This window comes from Scyliorhinus torazame, chromosome 25, assembly GCF_047496885.1.
Source record: "Scyliorhinus torazame isolate Kashiwa2021f chromosome 25, sScyTor2.1, whole genome shotgun sequence".
NCBI classification, from domain to species: domain Eukaryota; kingdom Metazoa; phylum Chordata; class Chondrichthyes; order Carcharhiniformes; family Scyliorhinidae; genus Scyliorhinus; species Scyliorhinus torazame.
The window spans coordinates 8,639,328-8,659,779 of record NC_092731.1 but is presented as its reverse complement, the minus strand read 5'-3'; the positions used below and the strand labels follow the sequence as shown (position 1 = coordinate 8,659,779).

The window sequence follows — 20,452 nt, the reverse complement described above, 5'->3', positions numbered from 1 at the left end:
GACCATTCGGCCCATGACTCTGTAAAATCTTCCGAAAGTGCACCATATCTAGGCCCACTCTCTTGCATCATCCCTGTAACCCTGTGCATTTATCGTGGCCAATTCACCTAACTGCACACCTCTTTGCTCTGTGGGAGGAAGCAACCACGCGGACACTGGGAGAACGTGCCAACTTTACACAATCACCCAAAGCGGAATCTAACGAGTCCCTGGTGCTGAGGCCGCAGTGCTCACCTTTGTTCCACTATGCCATCTGTATATTGTGTGTATTGACATTACTTTCCTCTTTGATGTGAAGACATTTTGGACTTCGAGGTGAATCAAGTGTTATTTGAGTTTATAAACCAGGGAGCTATTTCCATCCTGTTCTTTGCGAATGTTACACTACATTTCTGTGGATCATTAGTCTCCAGTAGTACCATTGCAAATTATGAAATTAAACCCGCTAGGAAATATTACCATTCAAGCAGGTGAAATATGGCAAAAAACCTAACTTGTCTTTCTTGAAGAAAACCGACCTTTCACATTACTTCTGGCCTACATATGACTCCTGCCTTGCACCTTAGATTGAATTTCTGCCCTCAAGTGTCTTAGCAAGATAATCTTTATTATTGTCACAAATAGGCTTACATTGCAATGAAGTTACTGTGAAAATGGAAATAAACTACACCCATTTGTTCACCTTGTCTGCTAGATACACCCTCCAGTAAAGTCACTCCCTTTCATTAATCTGTGACCGTCAAATATGATTAAGTGCCCAATTACCACATTTCCATCAATTCTACCATTTTTCCTGCTACTGAGAGGCTGACTGACCCATGGCTCCCTATTCTTCCTCACTTTCTTTAAAGGTGGAGTCCTATTTGCTACCTTTTAATCCCCCGGTTCCGTTCTAGAATGTAGAGAATTCTCAAAGATCAAACAAGTACATCCACTATCTCTGTAGCTGCCTCTTGAAATCTTAGAATGCAGGCAGGCCATCGTGTAACATTAAATGCAAGTGGAGGGCGGTAATTGGGGTTTCATTTGAGCATGTTGAAATAGATATGGTTGAGTTTCAAGATGTCTGCTTGTGATGTTTCATTTTATAAGTAAATGTAAAATTGAGTAAAGATTGATTCCAATGCTGTCCTTCACCTGTTGGCGCTCCAGAACCCCATCTAGTTCAGCATTTGTTTTGCCTTTTAGTTCTATTTGAGGCAGTAGCACCACAGAAATTCCTAACATTCCCTAGTCCCTTGGTTTGTCATGATGTCCAGAATGTTTGTGTCCTCTACTCTGAAGCCCAAAATATGTGTTTAACGTCTCTGCCATTTCTTTATTCTTTATTATAATAGTTTTGTTTGCTTTGCAGACATTTACAGCATGGTGCAACTCGCATCTGCGGAAGGCAGGGACCCAGATTGAAGTAATTGAAGAAGATTTCAGAGATGGACTTAAACTTATGCTGCTACTGGAGGTGATTTCAGGTGAGGGGGTGCAAGCTGTGCAAAATCAAGCACTTAAAAAAAAACTCAGGGCCAGCATGTCTTTTCACTCAAAGATAAAGGAGTGTCTGTTTGCCACTTTAAAAAAAAAAAAAAAGTGGTCACAATTTTTTCCTAACCCGTGGCACTTTGAAATATATCTTTCTATTAGCTTCCTCCCAACTGATCTAAAAACTAAGGTTGATATTCTGAGGGAATTCGCTTGATATGCATAGTTAAAGGTAGACCATGCTTCGGCGAGTTACAATCTCATGTTTACACCATTAGGCCTAATTGTTCCAAGTTCAAAGGATGTGAGCATTTCCTGTTTAAGCAAAATTTAATCAGCAAAGGATGCTAAAACTCAATCTTCAAATATATGTGCTTTATTTTATTTTTAAAACTAAATTTAGAGTGCCCTATTCATTTTCTCGAATTAAGGGGCAATTTAGCATGGCCAATCCACCTAACCTGCACCTCTTTGGGTTGTGTGGGCGAAACCCACGCAAACACGGGGAGAATGTGCAAACTCCACATGGACGGTGACCCAGAGCCGGGATTGAACCTGTGATCTCGGCGCCATGAGGCAGCAGTGCTAACCACTACTGGCCCGACATGATTTTATTGTCATACAACTATTTATTCAAGTTTTGTCTGAGTCTCATGATCACTTAATTACCGATACAATGCTGCCTTTGCCTTACTGACCCCTGCCTGTCTCTTGGCGAGGTCGGCTCCAATGTTCTGATATATCCGAACACCATTACCTTCCCACCTGCAGTCCTAACTCTCCCTGGCAGAATCGCCATCTCCACCTCCAACGACACAATCTGGTCACTCTGATTGGACAACACCTTTTCCACATCTTGAATCATCGCTCCTTGTGCCTCCAAACACTTCTGCACCTGATCCATGGTCCTGCGAAGAGCTGCTACTGTCCCCTAAATCTCACTCGACCAGTCCCCCTACATCTTGCGTTACTGCCCAAATTCCTTATTGATGAAACTCATCAACTGCTCCATCGGCGGTTTCGGTGTAAACGATGACCCTTCCCCCTCCGCCATCCTCCAACCTTGTGCTGTGCCACGAGTCTCCTCCAACTCTTGGGCCAGGGTTTCCTCTGACTGACTGGGTTTAATAACCCCGTAGACATTCCAAACCATGTAGGCATTCCAATCCGGGGAGAACTAATCACTCTCCACTTTCCTCACACTTTATCTGTCAAAATCGCCCATTAATTGGGTAGAAAGGACCAAGACCACACCTACAGGTTGGAGCTACCTAGTGTGTGACTGATCAGATCATGGCCACCACTGAAGTCCATGACTTATGAAACTTTATTTCCTTCTGTTTTTGGATAGTTCAATACATAATCAATGCCAAAATATCTGATCTTGGCCAGTTGGCATCTGCAAGCCCAAGGGAAATATTGGGAAAAGCAGAATGTTAACAGTTGCACTAACATAATGGCCACTTTGAGATGATGAAAGCAACTGTACATGATGTGCAGTAGAGGAAAAATAGGGAGAGAACGAAATACACTTCCTGTGACTCTTTACCACCTGTGTTGGCTAGGCACCATTTAAACCATGAAAGGTTTTTTTATTTTGCAGGATTGATTAGCAGTTTTTTTGGTCCTTTGTTGATGCACTCTGCGCCTCCCCATGTCTTGAAAATGTTAACTTTGCTTTAGTTTGAACTCGTGGATGCCTTCCAATGGCTGTTGAGCTTCAGTGTTCTGCGTTGACAGATTGTTTGGGGCCTCATGGCTTAACTCGAGCCTGTGCTTGCCAGTTGTCTTCATGGACAAAATTATAGCTGGAGCACTGGATCGGGATCATTCGTAGAAACATTGCCACCACCACTGAGATTAGTTAACCTGGCATAGAATGGGGATTGAAGTTGGAACTCTTCTCTTGTATAGTCTAATTCCTTGCTGGATAAACTAATTCAGCATTACACTTTTCTCCATTTTTCCCCAGCAGGTATAGATTTGATATGCAATGTGCTTGAGTAAACTAGCCAGTGGGTGCAAGCAGAAACCTCCTCGAATGCAAACTTTAATGCATATTCCAATATTCCATATACTGGTGCAGTCCATGGGGATATTCTAAAGTCGTTTTTTCATCTGTTCAAATATTCTGGAATATCAAACTAAGGTAGCTGATATTCAGGACGCCAAAGCGTGTAATGAGGCAGTGGGGAAGGGAGCACTGACAAAGGAGAGTACTTGCAGGCACGGAGATGGGTTGAAGTGTGTATACTTCAACGCAAGAAGCATCAGGAATAAGGTGGGTGAACTTAAGGCATGGATCGGTACTTGGGACTACGATGTGGTGGCCATCACGGAAACTTGGATAGAAGAGGGGCAGAAATGGTTGTTGGAGGTCCCTGGTTATAGATGTTTCAATAAGATTAGAGAGGGTGGTAAAAGAGGTGGGGAGGGTGGCATTATTAATTAGAGATAGTATAACAGCTGCAGAAAGGCAGTTCGAGGAGTATCACCCTAATGAGGTAGTATGGGTTGAAGTCAGAAATAGGAAAGGAGCAGTCACCTTGTTAGGAGTTTTCTATAGGCCCCCCAATAGTAGCAGAGATGTGGAGGAACAGATTGGGAAACAGATTTTGGAGAGGTGCAGAAGTCACAGGGTAGTAGTCATGGGTGACTTTAACTTCCCAAATATTGAGTGGAAACTCTTTAGATCAAATAGTTTGGATGGGGTGGTGTTTGTGCAGTGTGTCCGGGAAGCTTTTCTAACACGGTATGTAGATTGTCCGACCAGAGGAGGGGCAATATTGGATTTAGTACTTGGTAATGAACCAGGGCAAGTGATAGATTTGTTAGTGGGGGAGCATTTTGGAGATAGTGACCACAATTTTGTGACTTTCACTTTAGTAATGGAGGGGGATAGGTGCGTGCAACAGGGCAAGGTTTACAATTGGGGGAAGGGTAAATACGATGTTGTCAGACGAGAATTGAAGTGCATAAGTTGGGAACGTAGGCTGTCAGGGAAGGACACAAGTGAAATGTGGAACTTGTTCAAGGAACAGGTACTACGTGTCCTTGATATGTATGTCCCTGTCAGGCAGGGAAGAGATGGTCGAGTGAGGGAACCATGGTTGACGAGAGAGGTTGAATGTCTTGTTAAGAGGAAAAAGGAGACTTATGCAAGGCTGAGGAAACAAGGTTCAGACAGGGCATTGGAGGGATACAAGATAGCCAGGAGGGAACTGAAGAAAGGGATTAGGAGAGCTAAGAGAGGGCATGAACAATCTTTGGCGGGTAGGATCAAGGAAAACCCCAAGGCCTTTTACACATATGTGAGAAATATGAGAATGACTAGAGCGAGGGTAGGTCCGATCAAGGACAGTAGCGGGAGATTGTGTATTGAGTCTGAAGAGATAGGAGAGGCCTTGAACGAGTACTTTTCTTCTGTATTTACAAATGAGAGGGGTGATATTGTTGGAGAGGACAGTGTGAAACAGATTGATAAGCTCGAGGAAATACTTGTTAGGAAGGAAGATGTGTTGGGCATTTTGAAAAACTTGAGGATAGACAAGTCCCCCGGGCCTGACGGGATATATCCAAGGATTCTATGGGAAGCAAGAGATGAAATTGCAGAGCCGTTGGCAATGATCTTTTCGTCCTCACTGTCAACAGGGGTGGTACCAGGGGACTGGAGAGTGGCGAATGTCGTGCCCTTGTTCAAAAAAGGGACTAGGGATAACCCTGGGAATTACAGGCCAGTTAGTCTTACTTCGGTGGTAGGCAAAGTAATGGAAAGGGTACTGAAGGATAGGATTTCTGAGCATCTGGAAAGACACTGCTTGATTAGGGATGGTCAGCACGGATTTGTGAGGGGAAGGTCTTGCCTTACAAGTCTTATTGAATTCTTTGAGGAGGTGACCAAGCATGTGGATGAAGTTTAAAGCAGTGGATGTAGTGTACATGGATTTTAGTAAGGCATTTGATAAGGTTCCCCATGGTAGGCTTATGCAGAAAGTAAGGAGGCATGGGGTAGTGGGAAATTTGGCCAGTTGGATAACGAACTGGCTAACCGATAGAAGTCAGAGTGGTGGTGGATGGCAAATATTCAGCCTGGATCCCAGTTACCAGTGGCGTACCGCAGGGATCAGTTCTGGGTCCTCTGCTGTTTGTGATTTTCATTAATGACTTGGATGAGGGAGTTGAAGGGTGGATCAGTAAATTTGCAGACGATAGGAAGATTGGTGGAGTTGTGGATAGTGAGGAGGGCTGTTGTCGGCTGCAAAGGGACATAGATAGGATGCAGAGCTGGGCTGAGAAGTGGCAGATGGAGTTTAACCCTGAAAAGTGTGAGGTTGTCCATTTTGGAAGGACAAATATGAATGCGGAATACAGGGTTAACGGTAGAGTTCTTGGCAATGTGGAGGAGCAGAGAGATCTTGGGGTCTATGTTCATACATCTTTGAAAGTTGCCACTCAAGTGGATAGAGCTGTGAAGAAGGCCTATGGTGTGCTCGCGTTCATTAACAGAGGGATTGAATTTAAGAGCCGTGAGGTGATGATGCAGCTGTACAAAACTTTGGTAAGGCCACATTTGGAGTACTGTGTGCAGTTCTGGTTGCCTCTTTTTAGGAAGGATGTGGAAGCTTTGGAAAGGTGCAAAGAAGATTTACCAGGATGTTGCCTGGAATGGAGAGTAGGTCTTACGAGGAAAGGTTGAGGGTGCTAGGCCTTTTCTCATTAGAACGGAGAAGGATGAGGGGCGACTTGATAGAGGTTTATAAGATGATCAGGGGAATAGATAGAGTAGACAGTCAGAGACTTTTTCCCCGGGTGGTACAAACCATTACAAGGAGACATAAATTTAAGGTGAAAGGTGGAAGATATAGAAGGGATATCAGAGGTAGGTTCTTTACCCAGAGAGTAGTGGGGGCATGGAACGCACTGCCTGTGGAAGTAGTTGAGTCAGAAACATTAGGGACCTTCAAGCAGCTATTGGATAGGTACATGGATTACGGTAAAATGATAGTGTAGATTTATTTGTTCTTGAGGGCAGCACGGTAGCATTGTGGATAGCACAATTGCTTCACAGCTCCAGGGTCCCAGGTTCGATTCCGGCTTGGGTCACTGTCTGTGCGGAGTCTGCACGTCCTCCCTGTGTGTGGGTGGGTTTCCTCCGGGTGCTCCGGTTTCCTCCCACAGTCCAAAGATGTGCAGGTTAGGTGGATTGGCCATGATAAATTGCCCTTAATGTCCAAAATTGCCCTTGGTGTTGGGTGGAGGTGTTGCGTTTGGGTAGAGTGCTCTTTCCAGGAGCCGGTGCAGACTCAAAGGGCCAAATGGCCTCCTTCTGCACTGTAAATTCAATGATCTATGAACAATCTAGGACAAAGGTTCGGCACAACATCGTGGGCCGAAGGGCCTGTTCTGTGCTGTATTTTCTATGTTTATTGCTGCTGATATTCTCTGGTGCCTGAGGCTTTACTGCCCTCTTCACCTTCAACTTTAGGAAGCTTCCAACCCAGGCAAACTCTAGAATGTTGATGGTATTAGTTTGCAAGAGTTTCCCAACTCATGATTTTTTGTTTGCAGTTATCTATGTAAGTTAAATCATTGTACCATCAAATGGACAATCTAAAATTTTCTTTGTCAATGCAAGTACTGTTTCACTGGAATCACAACGCCAAGTAAGTTCTCAGAATTTCATGTAAAGTAAAGGGAAATATGCAAACATTTGTACCTTTTTAGGAGAGCGGCTACCTAAACCAGAGCGTGGGAAAATGAGGGTGCATAAAATAAACAATGTCAACAAAGCGTTGGATTTTATTGCAAGCAAGGGAGTGAAGCTAGTCTCCATTGGAGCAGAAGGTAAGAACAAGTATTTAAATGTATATAATTTGCCGATGAAGAAATGGGTTTTTAAACAAGTTGCATGAAGTTGGGTGTGTTTTTCAGCAAAAGTGTTTCTTGATAGTTAACTAGGAATTGGACATGCAGTCCAGACAATGGACTTGACAGCCATTTTGATGAATACCAATTTTAACCATAGCATACCAGTTGATTTTTGGTTATAGATAGCTTAGTCTATTTCTTTTTCCATTTTTGTTCTCCCACTCTGCTCGTTCTGGGATCTTATTGTCACTGGCAAGGCCAGTATTTTTGCCTATTTGTAATTGCTCTTGGATGATGGTGAGCTGTTGCCTTGAACCACTGCAGTGAAGGCCAGCATGGTAGCAGTGGTTAGCACTGTTGTTTCACAGCTCCAGGGTCACCGGTTCGATTCCCAGCCTGGGTCGCTGTGCGAAGTCTGCACATTCTCCCCATGCCTACATGGGTTTCCTCCGGGTGCTCTGTTTTCCTCCCATAGTCCAAAGATGTGCAGGTTAGATGGATTGCCCATGTCAAAAAAGGTTTGGTTTGGTGGAGTGACTGGGTTATGAGGATAGGGTTGAGGTGTGGGCTTGGGTGGGGTGCTCTTTCCAGAGGCCGGTGCAGACATGAAGGGCCAAGTGGCCATTAATTGAAAAAAATGAATTGGGTACTCTAAATTTATTTTTAAAAATGCAGAGGAACTGTATAGAACCACACTTGGAGTATAGTGTTCGATTCTGGTCGCCACACTACCAGAAGGCTGTGGAGGCTTTAGAGAGGGTGCAAGAGAGATTTAAAAAATATATATTTTTGTTCTCCATTTCCACATTTTCTTCAGAATTTACACTCCACCAACAAACTGTAAACGGGTAACGAATACAATGTCAATCCCCTTACTAACAACAATGATCCCATCCTCCCACCACCCGAAACAATGGCCCACCTGACAATATAAGCATCAAATAAAACAAAACCTCCCAAGGTGGGGGAAAAAAGAAATCAGGAATCGCCTATGGTCACCATTGACATGTATAGTCTACCCGCCCAACCCCCCCCCCCCAATATTCAACGCCAGCCAATCCCTGAAAGAGTTCCGTGAATGACACCCATGAATTGTAGACACCCTGCCCCCCCTGCTCCCAGACTCCTCCCCTCCACTTCCTCTTGTCAACTCCTCCCCCCAACCTTGGTACCTTCGCCCAACTTTTCGCCCCGGCTGGACTCACCGAAATCTGTTCCACCAGGCTCCGATGGCCGCAACCTCCTCCCCCCTGACTCCTGTTCACTGGCCAGCTTAAACTGGCCAGCGTGGAGGCCCCCGCCTGGGTCTCCTTCCCCCTTGCCTGGTCCCAGGAAAACCAAGAAATCTCCTTTAGCACACAACCCCCACATGCACACTCAAGCCCCAAAGAACCATCATTGCAAATGAAAGTCCCAACTTTTCCCTTGTCCAAATATATACATCGTCGACTCATTTAGTACATACACCAACACTCAGTGAAAAAGTAAAGTTACATGAGGCTACATCAGTACAGGACCCGTTCTCAGTCCCATTTCTCAATTCTGCCATAGTCCTTCTGCCTTCGCAAACTCTTCCGCCGTCTCAAAATAAAAGTCCTTGGATTTGTATGTCACCCTCAACTTAGCTGGATATACTATGCCACGCTGCACCTTGCTGATGTACAGTGCTGCCTTCACCTGGCTGAAGGCAGCCCACCTCCTTGCCAGCTCCACCGTAAAGTCCTGGTATATGCGTGTACCAGCTCCAGCCCACTGCACCAGCCGCTTCTGCTTTGCCCAGCACAGGATTTTCTCCTTCATGCTGTACCTACGGAAACAGAGTTACTACTCTTGGCGGCTCAATCGCCTTTGGTATAGGCCTCCATGAGCCCGATCCAGTTCATATCAAGAGGGATCGTCCCCCTCCCCCAATAGCTTCGCCAACATCGTGGCAAAATACTCCGTCGGCCTCGGGGCTTCCACCCCTTCGGGCAGACCCACAATCCTCAGATTCTGTCGCCTGGATCTGTTTTCCAGGTCTTGCATTTTGGCTCGTAGACCCTTGTTGGTCTCTGTTACCTTCCGCAACTCATTCCCCATCGAGGTGAGTTGATCACTGTGCTGCGATAATGCCTCCTCCACTTCCTTCAGCATCTCACCTTGCTCCTGCACCTCCGTCGCTGCGCTTGATACCGCCGCCCTCACCGGGGCAATCGCCTCCTCCACCAGCACTTTCAATACCACCCCCATCTCCTCCTTAATCGCTTCCATGTGCTTTGTGAACTGTTTTTCAAGTTCCACAGCCATCACCGTGGTCATTTCTTCTGCTGTGAGCAATGCGGCCTCCCCTGGTGCTCCAGCCTCTGCTTTCCTTACAGTTCCTGCACTGATTTTTCGACTCACCGGCAGACTTTCAGTAACCTCCTTTTTCACGGCTGTTTTTCCCCCCAAACTTGGACATTTCTCCCTGTGCCTTCTTACAGCTTTTTCAGCCTCCGTTGCCCTCGGGACTGGGTGTTAAAACTCCGAAATTTCTATTCCTGAGCGGGAGCCCTCCAGTGTGCGGCTGCCTCCCGCCTGCCGTCACCGGAAGTCCCCGGGTGCAAAAGAGATTTACCAGGATGTTGCCTGGTATGGAGGGCATTGGCTATGAGGACTGGTTGAATAAACTCTGTTTGTTCTCACTGGAACGAAGGAGGATGAGGGGTGACCTGGTAGAGGTCTACAAAATTGAGGGGCATATAGTCAGAGACTTTTTCCCAGGGTAGAGGGGTCAATTACTAGGGGGCATACATTTAAAGTGCGAGGGGCAAGGTTTAGAGTAGATGTACGAGGTAAGTTTATTACACCGAGGGTAATGGGTGCCTGGAACTCTCTGCTGGAGGAGGTGGTGGAAGCAGGGACGATAGTGACGTTTAAGGGGCATCTTGACAAATACACGAATAGGATGGGAATAGAGGGATACGGACCCCGGAAGTGTAGAAGATTTTAGTTTAGACAGGCAGCATGGTCGGCGCAGGTTTGGAGGGCCGAAAGGCCTGTTCCTGTGCTGTACTTTCTTTGTTCTTTGATCTTTGGTGCAATAACCATCACTAGGGAGAAGATTTTGAATAAACTAATAGGATTAAAGGCACTTGGGTCTCTGGAACCTGATTGCCTGCACGAGGGTGTTGAAGGAGGTGATGGCAGAGATAGTCGAAGCATTAGCTATGATATTTCAAAATTCCCCGGATTCTGGAACAGTCCTGGTGGATTGGAAACACTCTAATGTGACGCTCTTTTCAAAAGAGGAGAGAGGGGCAAAAAGTAGGAAACTATAAACCGGTTAGCTTGACCTCTAGTGGGGAAGTTGATGGAATCAATCAACGAGGAGATGACTGAACATTTGGAAAGGTAAAACACAATCCACCATTGTCAGCATGAAGGGCAACTCATGCTCGACAAACTTGTTGGAAGTTCTTTGAGGACGTAACCAGCAAGGTGGATAATGGGGAACCTATGGATGTGGTATATCTAGACTTATAAAAAGCGTTCCAGTGAGAACAAACAGAGTTTATTCAACCAGTCCTCATAGCGAATGCAGCATAAAAGACTGCTCCAGATGGTGAGCTACAGGAGATTGGGGGGGGTAGAGTACTGGGTTGGATTGAAGATTGGCTGACTGAGAAAGCAGAGGGTCTGGATAAATGGGTCCTTCACTAGCTGGTGAACTGTAACTGGTTGGGTGTCGCAGAGGTCAGTCCTTGGACCTCGACTGTTTACAATTTATGTAAATTATCTGCAAGCAGGTACAGTATAACATAGCAAAATTTACAGATGAAACTATAATAGGTGGGAAAGCAGGCAGTGAAGAGGAGACAGAGTTTACAGATGGACATAGGCCAGGAGAATGGGACAAAATTTGGCAGATGGCGTTTAATGTGGATAAGTGCAAGGTTATCCATTTTGACCGAAAAAATAGAAAGGCAAATTATTATTTAAAAGTGATTGATAAAATAAACATAGACCAAATGTTCCCCCTTGTGGGGCTTGCTTAATTGAGAGGTCGCAGATATAGGTTGAGAGATGGTAGATTTAAAACTGAGATGAGGAGGAACTACTCGCAGAGGGTGTTGAATTTGTGCAACTCGCTGCTCCATGGTGTGGTGGAGTCTGAATCATTAAATGGTTTCAAGAAGGAGGTGGATATATTTCTGATTTTAAAAACGGGTTAAAGGGATATGGAGAGCAGGCAGGGAGGTGAATTTGAGACCAGGAAGAGATCTACCATGACCTGATTGAATGGCGGAGCAGGCTCGAAGGGTTGAATTGCTGACTTCTCCTAGTTCCTATGTTCCTATCTGATGGGAGTGAAAGTTTTGAGGTGGTGAATGGGGTGCCAGCAAGTGGGTTGTTTTGTCCTGCATGGTGGTGAACTTGAATGCTAGGACACTCCTCCAGGAAAGTGGGGAGTATTCCTTTGCACTCGTGCCTTGGCTTGGGAGAATCAGGATTGGCAAATGGTATTAGGCACTGGTGAAAACAAAGTAGTGGCCATTCTCACGTCAGCTTAAACTGTACACCGCTGGCAGATATTCAGATATGTTTTCATAACCCTGCTTGATCCTGTCCTCATCGTATGGTCACAAGTGATCACGAACCCTGGTTTATTTCCCTTGTCCTCAGCACTGAGAAGCCAGTTACTTTTATTTTTTAAATTTAGAGTACCCAATTCCTTTTTTTTTCCAATTTAGCGTGGCCAATTCACCTGCGCTGCACATCTTTGAGTTGTGGGGGATGAGACCCACGCAGACACTGGGAGAATGTGCAAACTCCACATGGACAGTGACCCAGGGCCGGGATCAAACCTGGGACCTCGGCGCCATGCGGCAGCAGTGCTAACCACTGTGCCACCGTGCTGCCCCTAGTTGTGCAATTTTATTAAAATTGAAAACACAACTTGCTAAAGTTGTGACATAACATAGACATAACATCACTATTGTACTTGACTGAATTATTGACCTATATTATGCACAATATTGGTAACTAGTTTGGCTAATAGAACCTTTTAAAGCTGTAACCTTTTACTGAATTTTTATGGCTAGGTAATTTCCAAATAAAATAGAAACAAAGAGGGAAAGAGGAGCAAAGTTACTTGTCTCACATGATCATTCAGGGAGCTTAGTTCTATTTGACTACTGTTCAAAGATTTGAGCTGCTGATGCCTCTAATTAAAATGGGTGCTGAATTTATACCTCCTGCATACCAGTGAGGAATGTGCTCTGACGGCTTAACTATTCACCATGCAGATTGATGGGCAGTTTCTGTTGCCTAGAAACCAATTGATGCATCCACTCTTCAAAGCCGTTTCTCTGGCAATAAGCTGGAACATACTGTAGGCTGTGACTTTCTAGTAACGGCAACTGTTGGGAAAGCTGGTTAATATCGTATGAAAACTAAGATTATTCTGGAATGGTTTTGGCATCAATTTAAATCTCAAGCTATTGTTGGTTATTGGAACATTTTCACAGAAATTCAAACCTGTGACTTCCAGGTCTTATTTACTCCAAACTTTGAATAAATTGTACTCAAACTGGAGTGTGTGCCTGCAATGGTGAATTATTAGGTGCAGGTAATGGTTAAGTTACAGCTGTAAAATGTCAGCCAAGCGAACAAAGTAATCAGATTTTTTAATATAATAATTTAACGGTGATTTATTGACAAAATATTTTGGACGAAAAAGTAATATCTCATGTCTGGATACTTGGGATTGGAAAGGGATTTCTATAATGACTGTCTCTTAGCAGTGCTATAAAGGAAGTTAGATCTTGAATTTTTAGCATATTGTGTAAACTAAATATAAAATTTACAGTTCAGCCCTGACTGCAGTACTATCCATTTCTGGGCATCATGCTTTCAGAAGGATGTGAAGGCTTTTAAAGAGGGTACAGAGGAAATCTACTAAAATCCAGTTATGAGCAATTTAATTATGTGGCTAGAGATTTGATATAAAATCATGATTGGTTCAGATAATTAAGCTACTTCTAATGGCTGAAGTATCGATGATCAAGGGTGCCAGTTTTAAGGTGGTTGACAAAAGAACCAGGGTGGTGAGAAAGTGAAACGTTTTTATACAAATGTTAGGATTTGGGGTGTACTGTCTTATAGGGTGGTTCTTGTAACTACAGCGCCAGACAGGGTATTGATCTAAAATTTTAAAGGGTATTGCTTTCAACAATGCAAATAAATGCCACTTTTGGAGCCAGAATCCAGAGTTTTCTTAAGCCAATGAAGATGCAAAAGACTATTTTTTAGGTATAATGCAAACATTTTTTACTGTTGCGCTGCATACCAATGTTTAACAATCCTTTAGAGCCTGCTTTCCTCTCCTCTCTACAATGTTCTTCATAAAACATCTGGTTCTTTCCTGCAAGGATGTTCTCCTTCATCAAGGATGAATCATAGAATTTACAGTGCAGAAGGAGGCAATTAGGCTCATCGAGTCTGCACCAGCCCTTGGAAAGAGCACCCTACTTAAGTCCACGCCTCCACCGTATCCCAGTAACCCCACCTAATCGTTTTGGACACTAAGGGGCAATTTAGCATGGCCAATCCACCTAACCTTCACATCTTTGGACTGTGGGAGGAAACCGGAGCACCCGGAGGAAACCCTCGCAGACACTGAGGAAGTGCAAACTCCACACACACACCCAAGATTGGAATTGAACTCTGGTCCCTGGAGCTGAGAGGCAGCAATGCTAATCACCATGCCACTCCATGGTGCATCCTCTAAGTTTTCCATGTTGCTATGTTGCATAGTTAAATACATCTAAACTAGTTTTTTTTACTAGGCTAAGTTTCTTTTTTGAAAACCTTCGGTGAAGGACTTTGCTGAGTTTGAACTATCTGATGGCCTGCAATGAGTGGCTGTCTACAAGTATTAAACAAGGAATTGATCTCCAAATCCAGCTAACACACCCCTTGTCTCATCTGATGAGGCAATTATGGCCATTGCTACTAAACTGATTCTAGGAATGGAAATGCACCTCTCTTTTGTTAGTTCAGAATTTCACATTACTGGTAGAATTGCAATGCCATCTATTTGGGGACCATGATCCAAAATGATGTAAATTCATGTGATACCAGGTGGTACATGCATTGGTAACTAATTTTGGGAAGGGGGGGGAAGGAGAGAGAGAGACACTTAACTGGACACATATGTAATACAGTAACTATACGTCAATGTCGTAGCGCACTTAAAGACATGTGACTTTAGATTGGTAATTATCCAATTCATTTTTTCCAATTAAGGGGCAATTTAGCGTGGCCAATCCATCTACCCTGCACATCTTTGGGTTGTGGGGGTGAAACCCCGCAAACACGGAGAATGTGCAAACTCCACACGGACAGTGACACAGAGCCGGGATCGAACCTGGGAGCTCTGCACGGCGCCACCGTGCCGCCAGGAATTATTTTCTGCTAAGGATTGATACTTTCCTGATTTTCTTGTAATTTGTTGTACAATTTGCTTTAAATAGTTTGTGTTCAGTCTGTAATGGAAGTGAAGTGTAAGACTAGTTTAGTTTAACAGCCCTAATTTAGAAATATTAGCTAATTGTGTTCCAGTTGAGATTAATCTATTTGCAAATGAAGGAAAGCGGCACATCTTTAAGAAATTGTTTCCTTTTTTCCCCCAGAAATTGTGGATGGGAATGTAAAGATGACTCTAGGTATGATCTGGACTATCATCCTTCGTTTTGCCATTCAAGACATATCTGTTGAAGGTAAGAATGGCTTTTATTTCTGAAACGTGGAACCTTATGTGACCACCTGTGTATCAGAATTCTTAGCATGAGAGCTGAATATCTCCTGCTGCGCTGAACATCATGCATAGTTTTAGATTTGAAATGGAGTGAGATATTTGTGATTTCTTACTGACAACTCAGGCATGTATAAGCCACATGTTGGAATGTCTCGAAGAAGACTGGCACAGTGACTTATCACGTTCCTCATAGCACCTGTCAGGATCTAGTTTATGATCCAGCCTGGGCAGAGACACATTTTGTTTCTTTTTTGCCTTGTTGACTCTGGAGATTTTAAAAAACTTTGAGATGATTTGCACTCTGTGAGCTTGTGGTTTTAGTGAGAGCCCATAATTCTGCATAAATTGGTAAATTTGTCTGGCTTTGAGCAGCTGGTGCAGGGTATAGAATTCTCATTGGCCTACAACGGATATGGGGTAATGGATGAACATTAACCAGGCCTTTCTGTACAGTTGACCCATGATCAATGTTCCCTCTAACTTTTTTCATGTATGCAGCCTGTTTGTTGCAGTGATCAGCATATTGAGGAATGCTGTAGAGGGAACTCTACTCGTGTTATAGCTGATAACTTGGGCAATTGGTGGCAAAATGAAAAAATAGCCCTTTTCGGTGCAAAATTCACCAAATTTGTATTTAAAACTGATTTGAAATGCTGGAAGTAAAGACCATATGAATTACATTCACCAACCAAATTAACTAATTTCAAATGTGGTTGAGCATGAAGTGAGGCTTAAAGATGAATGGTGCTCTCTGGCCACCTTCAGACAGATTGAAAGTGGTTTTATGAACTGGTTTTCCAGTGTGGATGCTGTTTTTGTCTACACACTAACTGCATGTCAGCTAGAAAAGATTGATTTACATAGATGACAGGAGCTGAAGGTAGAATACAGGGGAGGTACGCTCTATCTTTTTTTTGAACTTCTAAAACTAAATTTTCCACCGACAGGGCTGTACAATGCTGAGAGATCGCAGCTGTTGGTCTGTACATTCTGTAAATAGTGGTTTATTAACTTGGGCACAGTAGGCAATGCGACCCTTATAAGATACTTATTTATCTACAATGAGACCATTCACATTCCAGGTTAAGTGATGCCTTGAAATTGCTTCCTGTCAAGGTGACATTTCAAAGTAATCATTGTGAACCAGGTGGTATTTAATGCAGCATGTCCTGTGGGGTCTGCAAACTTCAGGAAACCAGATGGTTCCAGGTAGCAATTTTGTTTTGTGCGCACAGTTGCTAATCAGAATATTTTTTAAGGTGCTTTTTACTCTTTGTACTATATGCTGTAAAGTGTTTTGGGGGCTACTTGAGAGTTCAACACTCCTGATTTGTTCCTAACTCTTGCCATTGCCAAAATGTTTATTTTCCAGAAACCTCTGCCAAGGAGGGATTGTTGCTATGGTGCCAGAGAAAGACGGCACCATACAAGAATGTAAATGTGCAGAACTTCCACATCAGGTAATGGGTGCAACATAGAGTATCTATGTGGTGGTGGGAGGAAACTGATTTGTGATTAAATTGGAGTGACAGATTTCCAATCACCGACTTGCAGTGGTCATTTATTCGCAGCCAGTCTTCCTGGTTGTCATTTTGCACCCATTTGTTACTTGAATCTTTATTGATGTCCATATCAGCTCTTGGTACAATAGTTGCCATTCACTTGAGTAGTTGAATGCACTTAGCATGACTTCCACTGTGGGTGGACAACAATGCTATGTGCAATGTGCATTTCCTTAAACTTCATCAGCTCCCAAAGGCAGGAAGCCTACATTTCAATTGTAAAAGCTTTTTTTAAAAATAAAACTCCCTGATTCAGTTACCCTTTGGTCATTTTGGCTGTACATGATTGTATCCATTGACCTTCGGCTGTGCTTTAATTAGCCTTTTCTCCACAGCAGAGACGTGAGCAATCTCATAAATATTGCCCTGTCAGCATGTTGTCCCATTGTCCCAAACTGCTTCCCCTCTTGATTGCTTACAGTTAATGGTGACACTTTGCATAATGTGGTTCATTCAAATGAATTCTTGAATTTAAATGTTGCCACAAATAAAATAAAATTGCCGTTAGCCTATTCCCACGTAAAGGAGACTGACAGTTATTGCAGTTTTCAGTATGTAATTGGCTTTGAAGGGCTAGAATCTGCAATCCATAAAATAAAACACTCTGCATTGGATTCTCATTCAGGTTTGCTAGTACATCTGAAGAGTGTTTAAGCTCAGAGACATTGATTACCTCCTGAGAAACGATCTCTTCACCCCTCTCTCTCCCTCTTGTCCTTTCAAATGTTACTACTTTCTCTTTAAGATGCAACTGTCTGCCTCATGTGGTGAAGATTTCTGGATTCTCAATCTCTCTTGACAATTTTAAATTCGGGGCACCCTACCTCTGACTTTCCGCAGGAGGAAATGGTTTGCCCTAATCTTTTAACTTTGTAAATCACATTTTCTGCTTTCATTACTCCACTGGAAATAGTCAGTATTTTGTACGTCCTGTATTTTTTCATTCTGGTGTAACCTTTGTTGTTTTTTGGCTTTAATGTCTATTTTATTTAATGGAATGCCTGGAAATTATGCACTCATTACCTTTATGGTGACGTGTCTGTGTGGAGTTTGCACTTTCTCACTGTGGAAGCATTGGAAAGGGTGCAGAGAAGATTTACCAGGATGTTTCCTGGTATGGAGGGAAGATCTTATGAGGAAAGGCTGAGGGACTTGAGGCTGTTTTTGTTAGGGAAGAAGGTTAAGAGGTGACTTAATAGAGGCATACAAGATGATCCGAGGATTAGCTAGGGGGGACAGTGAGAGCCTTTTTCCTCGGATGATGATGTCTAGCACGAGGGGACATAGCTTTAAATTGAGGGGAGACAGATGTCAGAGGTAGGTTCTTTACTCCGATAGTAGTACGGGCGTGGAATGCCCTGCCTGCAACAGTAGTGGACTCGCCAACATTAAGGGCATTTAAATGGTCATTGGATAATCATATGGACGATAAGGGAATAGTGTAGGTGGGCTTTAGAGTGGTTTCACAGGTCGGCGCAACATCGAGGGCCGAAGGGCCTGTACTGCGCTATGTTCTGTGTGTCTGCATGGGTTTCCTCCAGGTGCTCCAGTTTCTTCCCACAGTCTAAATATGTACAGGTTGGGTGAATTGGCCATTCTATAAAAAAAAATGGGCCTTAGTGTCCAAATGTTAGATGGGGTTATGGGGTTACAGGAATAGGGCAGGGGAGTGGGCCTAAATACTGTGCTCTTTCAGAAGGTTGGTATAGACTCGATGGGCCAAATGGCTGCCTTCTGCACTGTAGGGATTCTGTAATTCTATATGCATCATCATTGCCTCTTGTGCCGGTTTGTTCAAAACCCAAAATACTGTTGTCTATTCATACAGATGTTGCACTATCATGGTATTTTCATTGAACCACGTTTTTCCACCTCGTTTTCCAATGACTATTCATTTCTTATTTAGTCTCTGTATAGTCTCTCAATTTCTATTAAATTGCATCCACCCTGCTGCTAATCTGCCTTTATAGTGCAAATACAGCTCTGATAATACAACTCTGATGATACAAAGTTGCGCTTTTGTCATGGTCCATGGATTTTGTTTTGGAATGAAAGCAAAAGCCACCATAGCAACTTTGCAGTATGTTGATGGGATTAGATTATTTATATTGAAGAGTTGTTACAAACAATATTTTTTCCATGGGAAGCATGCCTTCAAATATAAAGAGTGTATATATAACTGTTTTAAAACAAATTTCCCAATTAAGGGGCAATTTAGCGTGGCCAATCCACCTACCCTGCACATCTTTGGGTTGTGGGGGTGAGATCCACTCCGACACTGGGCAAATACGTAAACTCCACATGAACAGTGACCCGGGGGGGGAGGCCATAGCATTTCTGTGAAAATTTTATTTCTCAATAGTTTACTTGGGTGATTGACATTTGATCCAGAAGTCTATTCAAAAGGGCCTGTGCTGCGAATGTCTAGTTTCAGAATTCACATGTTTGGAATCTATCTTTTTAGTTTTAGGAATGAGACTATTTTTAAAAAGTGCGAATAAATGGACAAGCCTCATAAGAAATTAATATTCACCCCTAATGTAAATGCAAATCAAACAAACTTGGGTTAATTCCAGTTAAAATGTAATCCGTGTTCGTCTTGCAAGGTAATAGTGAGAAATGTAAATAAAATGCCTATCTCTACATTTATAATGGAATTCTGAAATTCTCTGTGGGATTTTGTGGTTGGCGTTAAAAGCATCAAATTGGTGGGTAAAATCTTTCGGTTCGGACAGAGAATGCCAAGAGCTGTGAAATAGCTTTTTTACTTCTGGTCTAAGCTATCAGAAAGCATGGATATTTATGTGGTGGAGACACTAAGCAAGAATGCAGTGTAGCCCATGCTTGTGCGAGTCTGCAGTTGAGGTGCTTAGGAGTGATGGAGGGTCATTTAACTGGAGGCTAGTGGAAGGACCCCAAGAATGATCATGCCTCTGACAATCGCAGGAACACTTTTCCTGAGAGCTGTGGCACTTGATTTGGTCCCACGGGAGTGAAGGAACCTACAAGAGCTTGATAAGTAGACACAAACTACTTTGAGGGCAGTCGTATGGGGAAAAAAGGATATGCTGTTTAGTTTTAATTTAAAATGTGTTTTTTATGCTTTTTCAATGTAAAGTATAGATATTTACCTAAGACTAAGTTTATTTAGTTGGCTTTGCTTTCTTGTATAGTTAACTCATATTTATTTTGAACTGTCGAGTAATTCTTTTCAGTTAATAACAATGTTTGAGTTTCTCTAAATGTTAATGGTCCTTGGCTTAATCACACGCCAGCAAAAATATAACTCAGCTTAGTGGAATTATATTTGTCTAAAGTTTTAGTGCATTTTGCTATTTAGTTATTTTGTCTCACTGAATTCCAGTGCTTGGTAACCCGTATTGGTGCTAACCATCACTTCTGATGTTTTCAGCATATTCCAGCCCTTGGTGTAAAACAATTCTTTTTACTGTGGCTTTCCAAAACTGAGGGAAATTGTGTTTTCTTTTGCATTTGTTTGAATGTGTCCCCTTTCTCCTGGTTTAATGGTTTGAAATTATGGGAGTGGATATATCGTTTGAAATTATGGGAGTGGATCTATCATTGTGGGAAAGAAAATAAGCACATGTTCTAATATTGGATTTTGTTTCTGATATTGGTGTCTAGTTGGAAAGATGGGCTGGCATTCAACGCGCTCATTCATAGGCACAGACCAGAACTTATTGATTACGACAAGCTGAGGAAGGTATGTAACAATCTGAACAAGATTTAATGTGTGACTCAATTT

General features: G+C 43.1%; 1 protein-coding gene across 2 annotated transcripts in view; it reads left to right on the top strand.

The window, feature by feature from the left end:
• The window catches only part of LOC140402288 (alpha-actinin-1-like), a 133,919-nt gene that overhangs the window by 54,363 nt on the left and 59,104 nt on the right, over positions 1-20,452 (top strand). For both annotated transcript variants that reach the window (XM_072489951.1, XM_072489950.1), the window contains exons 2-6: positions 1,355-1,469; positions 7,201-7,320; positions 15,000-15,086; positions 16,497-16,584; positions 20,332-20,410. In XM_072489951.1, the coding sequence (XP_072346052.1) occupies positions 1,355-1,469; positions 7,201-7,320; positions 15,000-15,086; positions 16,497-16,584; positions 20,332-20,410 (489 nt within the window). The remainder of the gene's footprint in view (positions 1-1,354; positions 1,470-7,200; positions 7,321-14,999; positions 15,087-16,496; positions 16,585-20,331; positions 20,411-20,452) is intronic.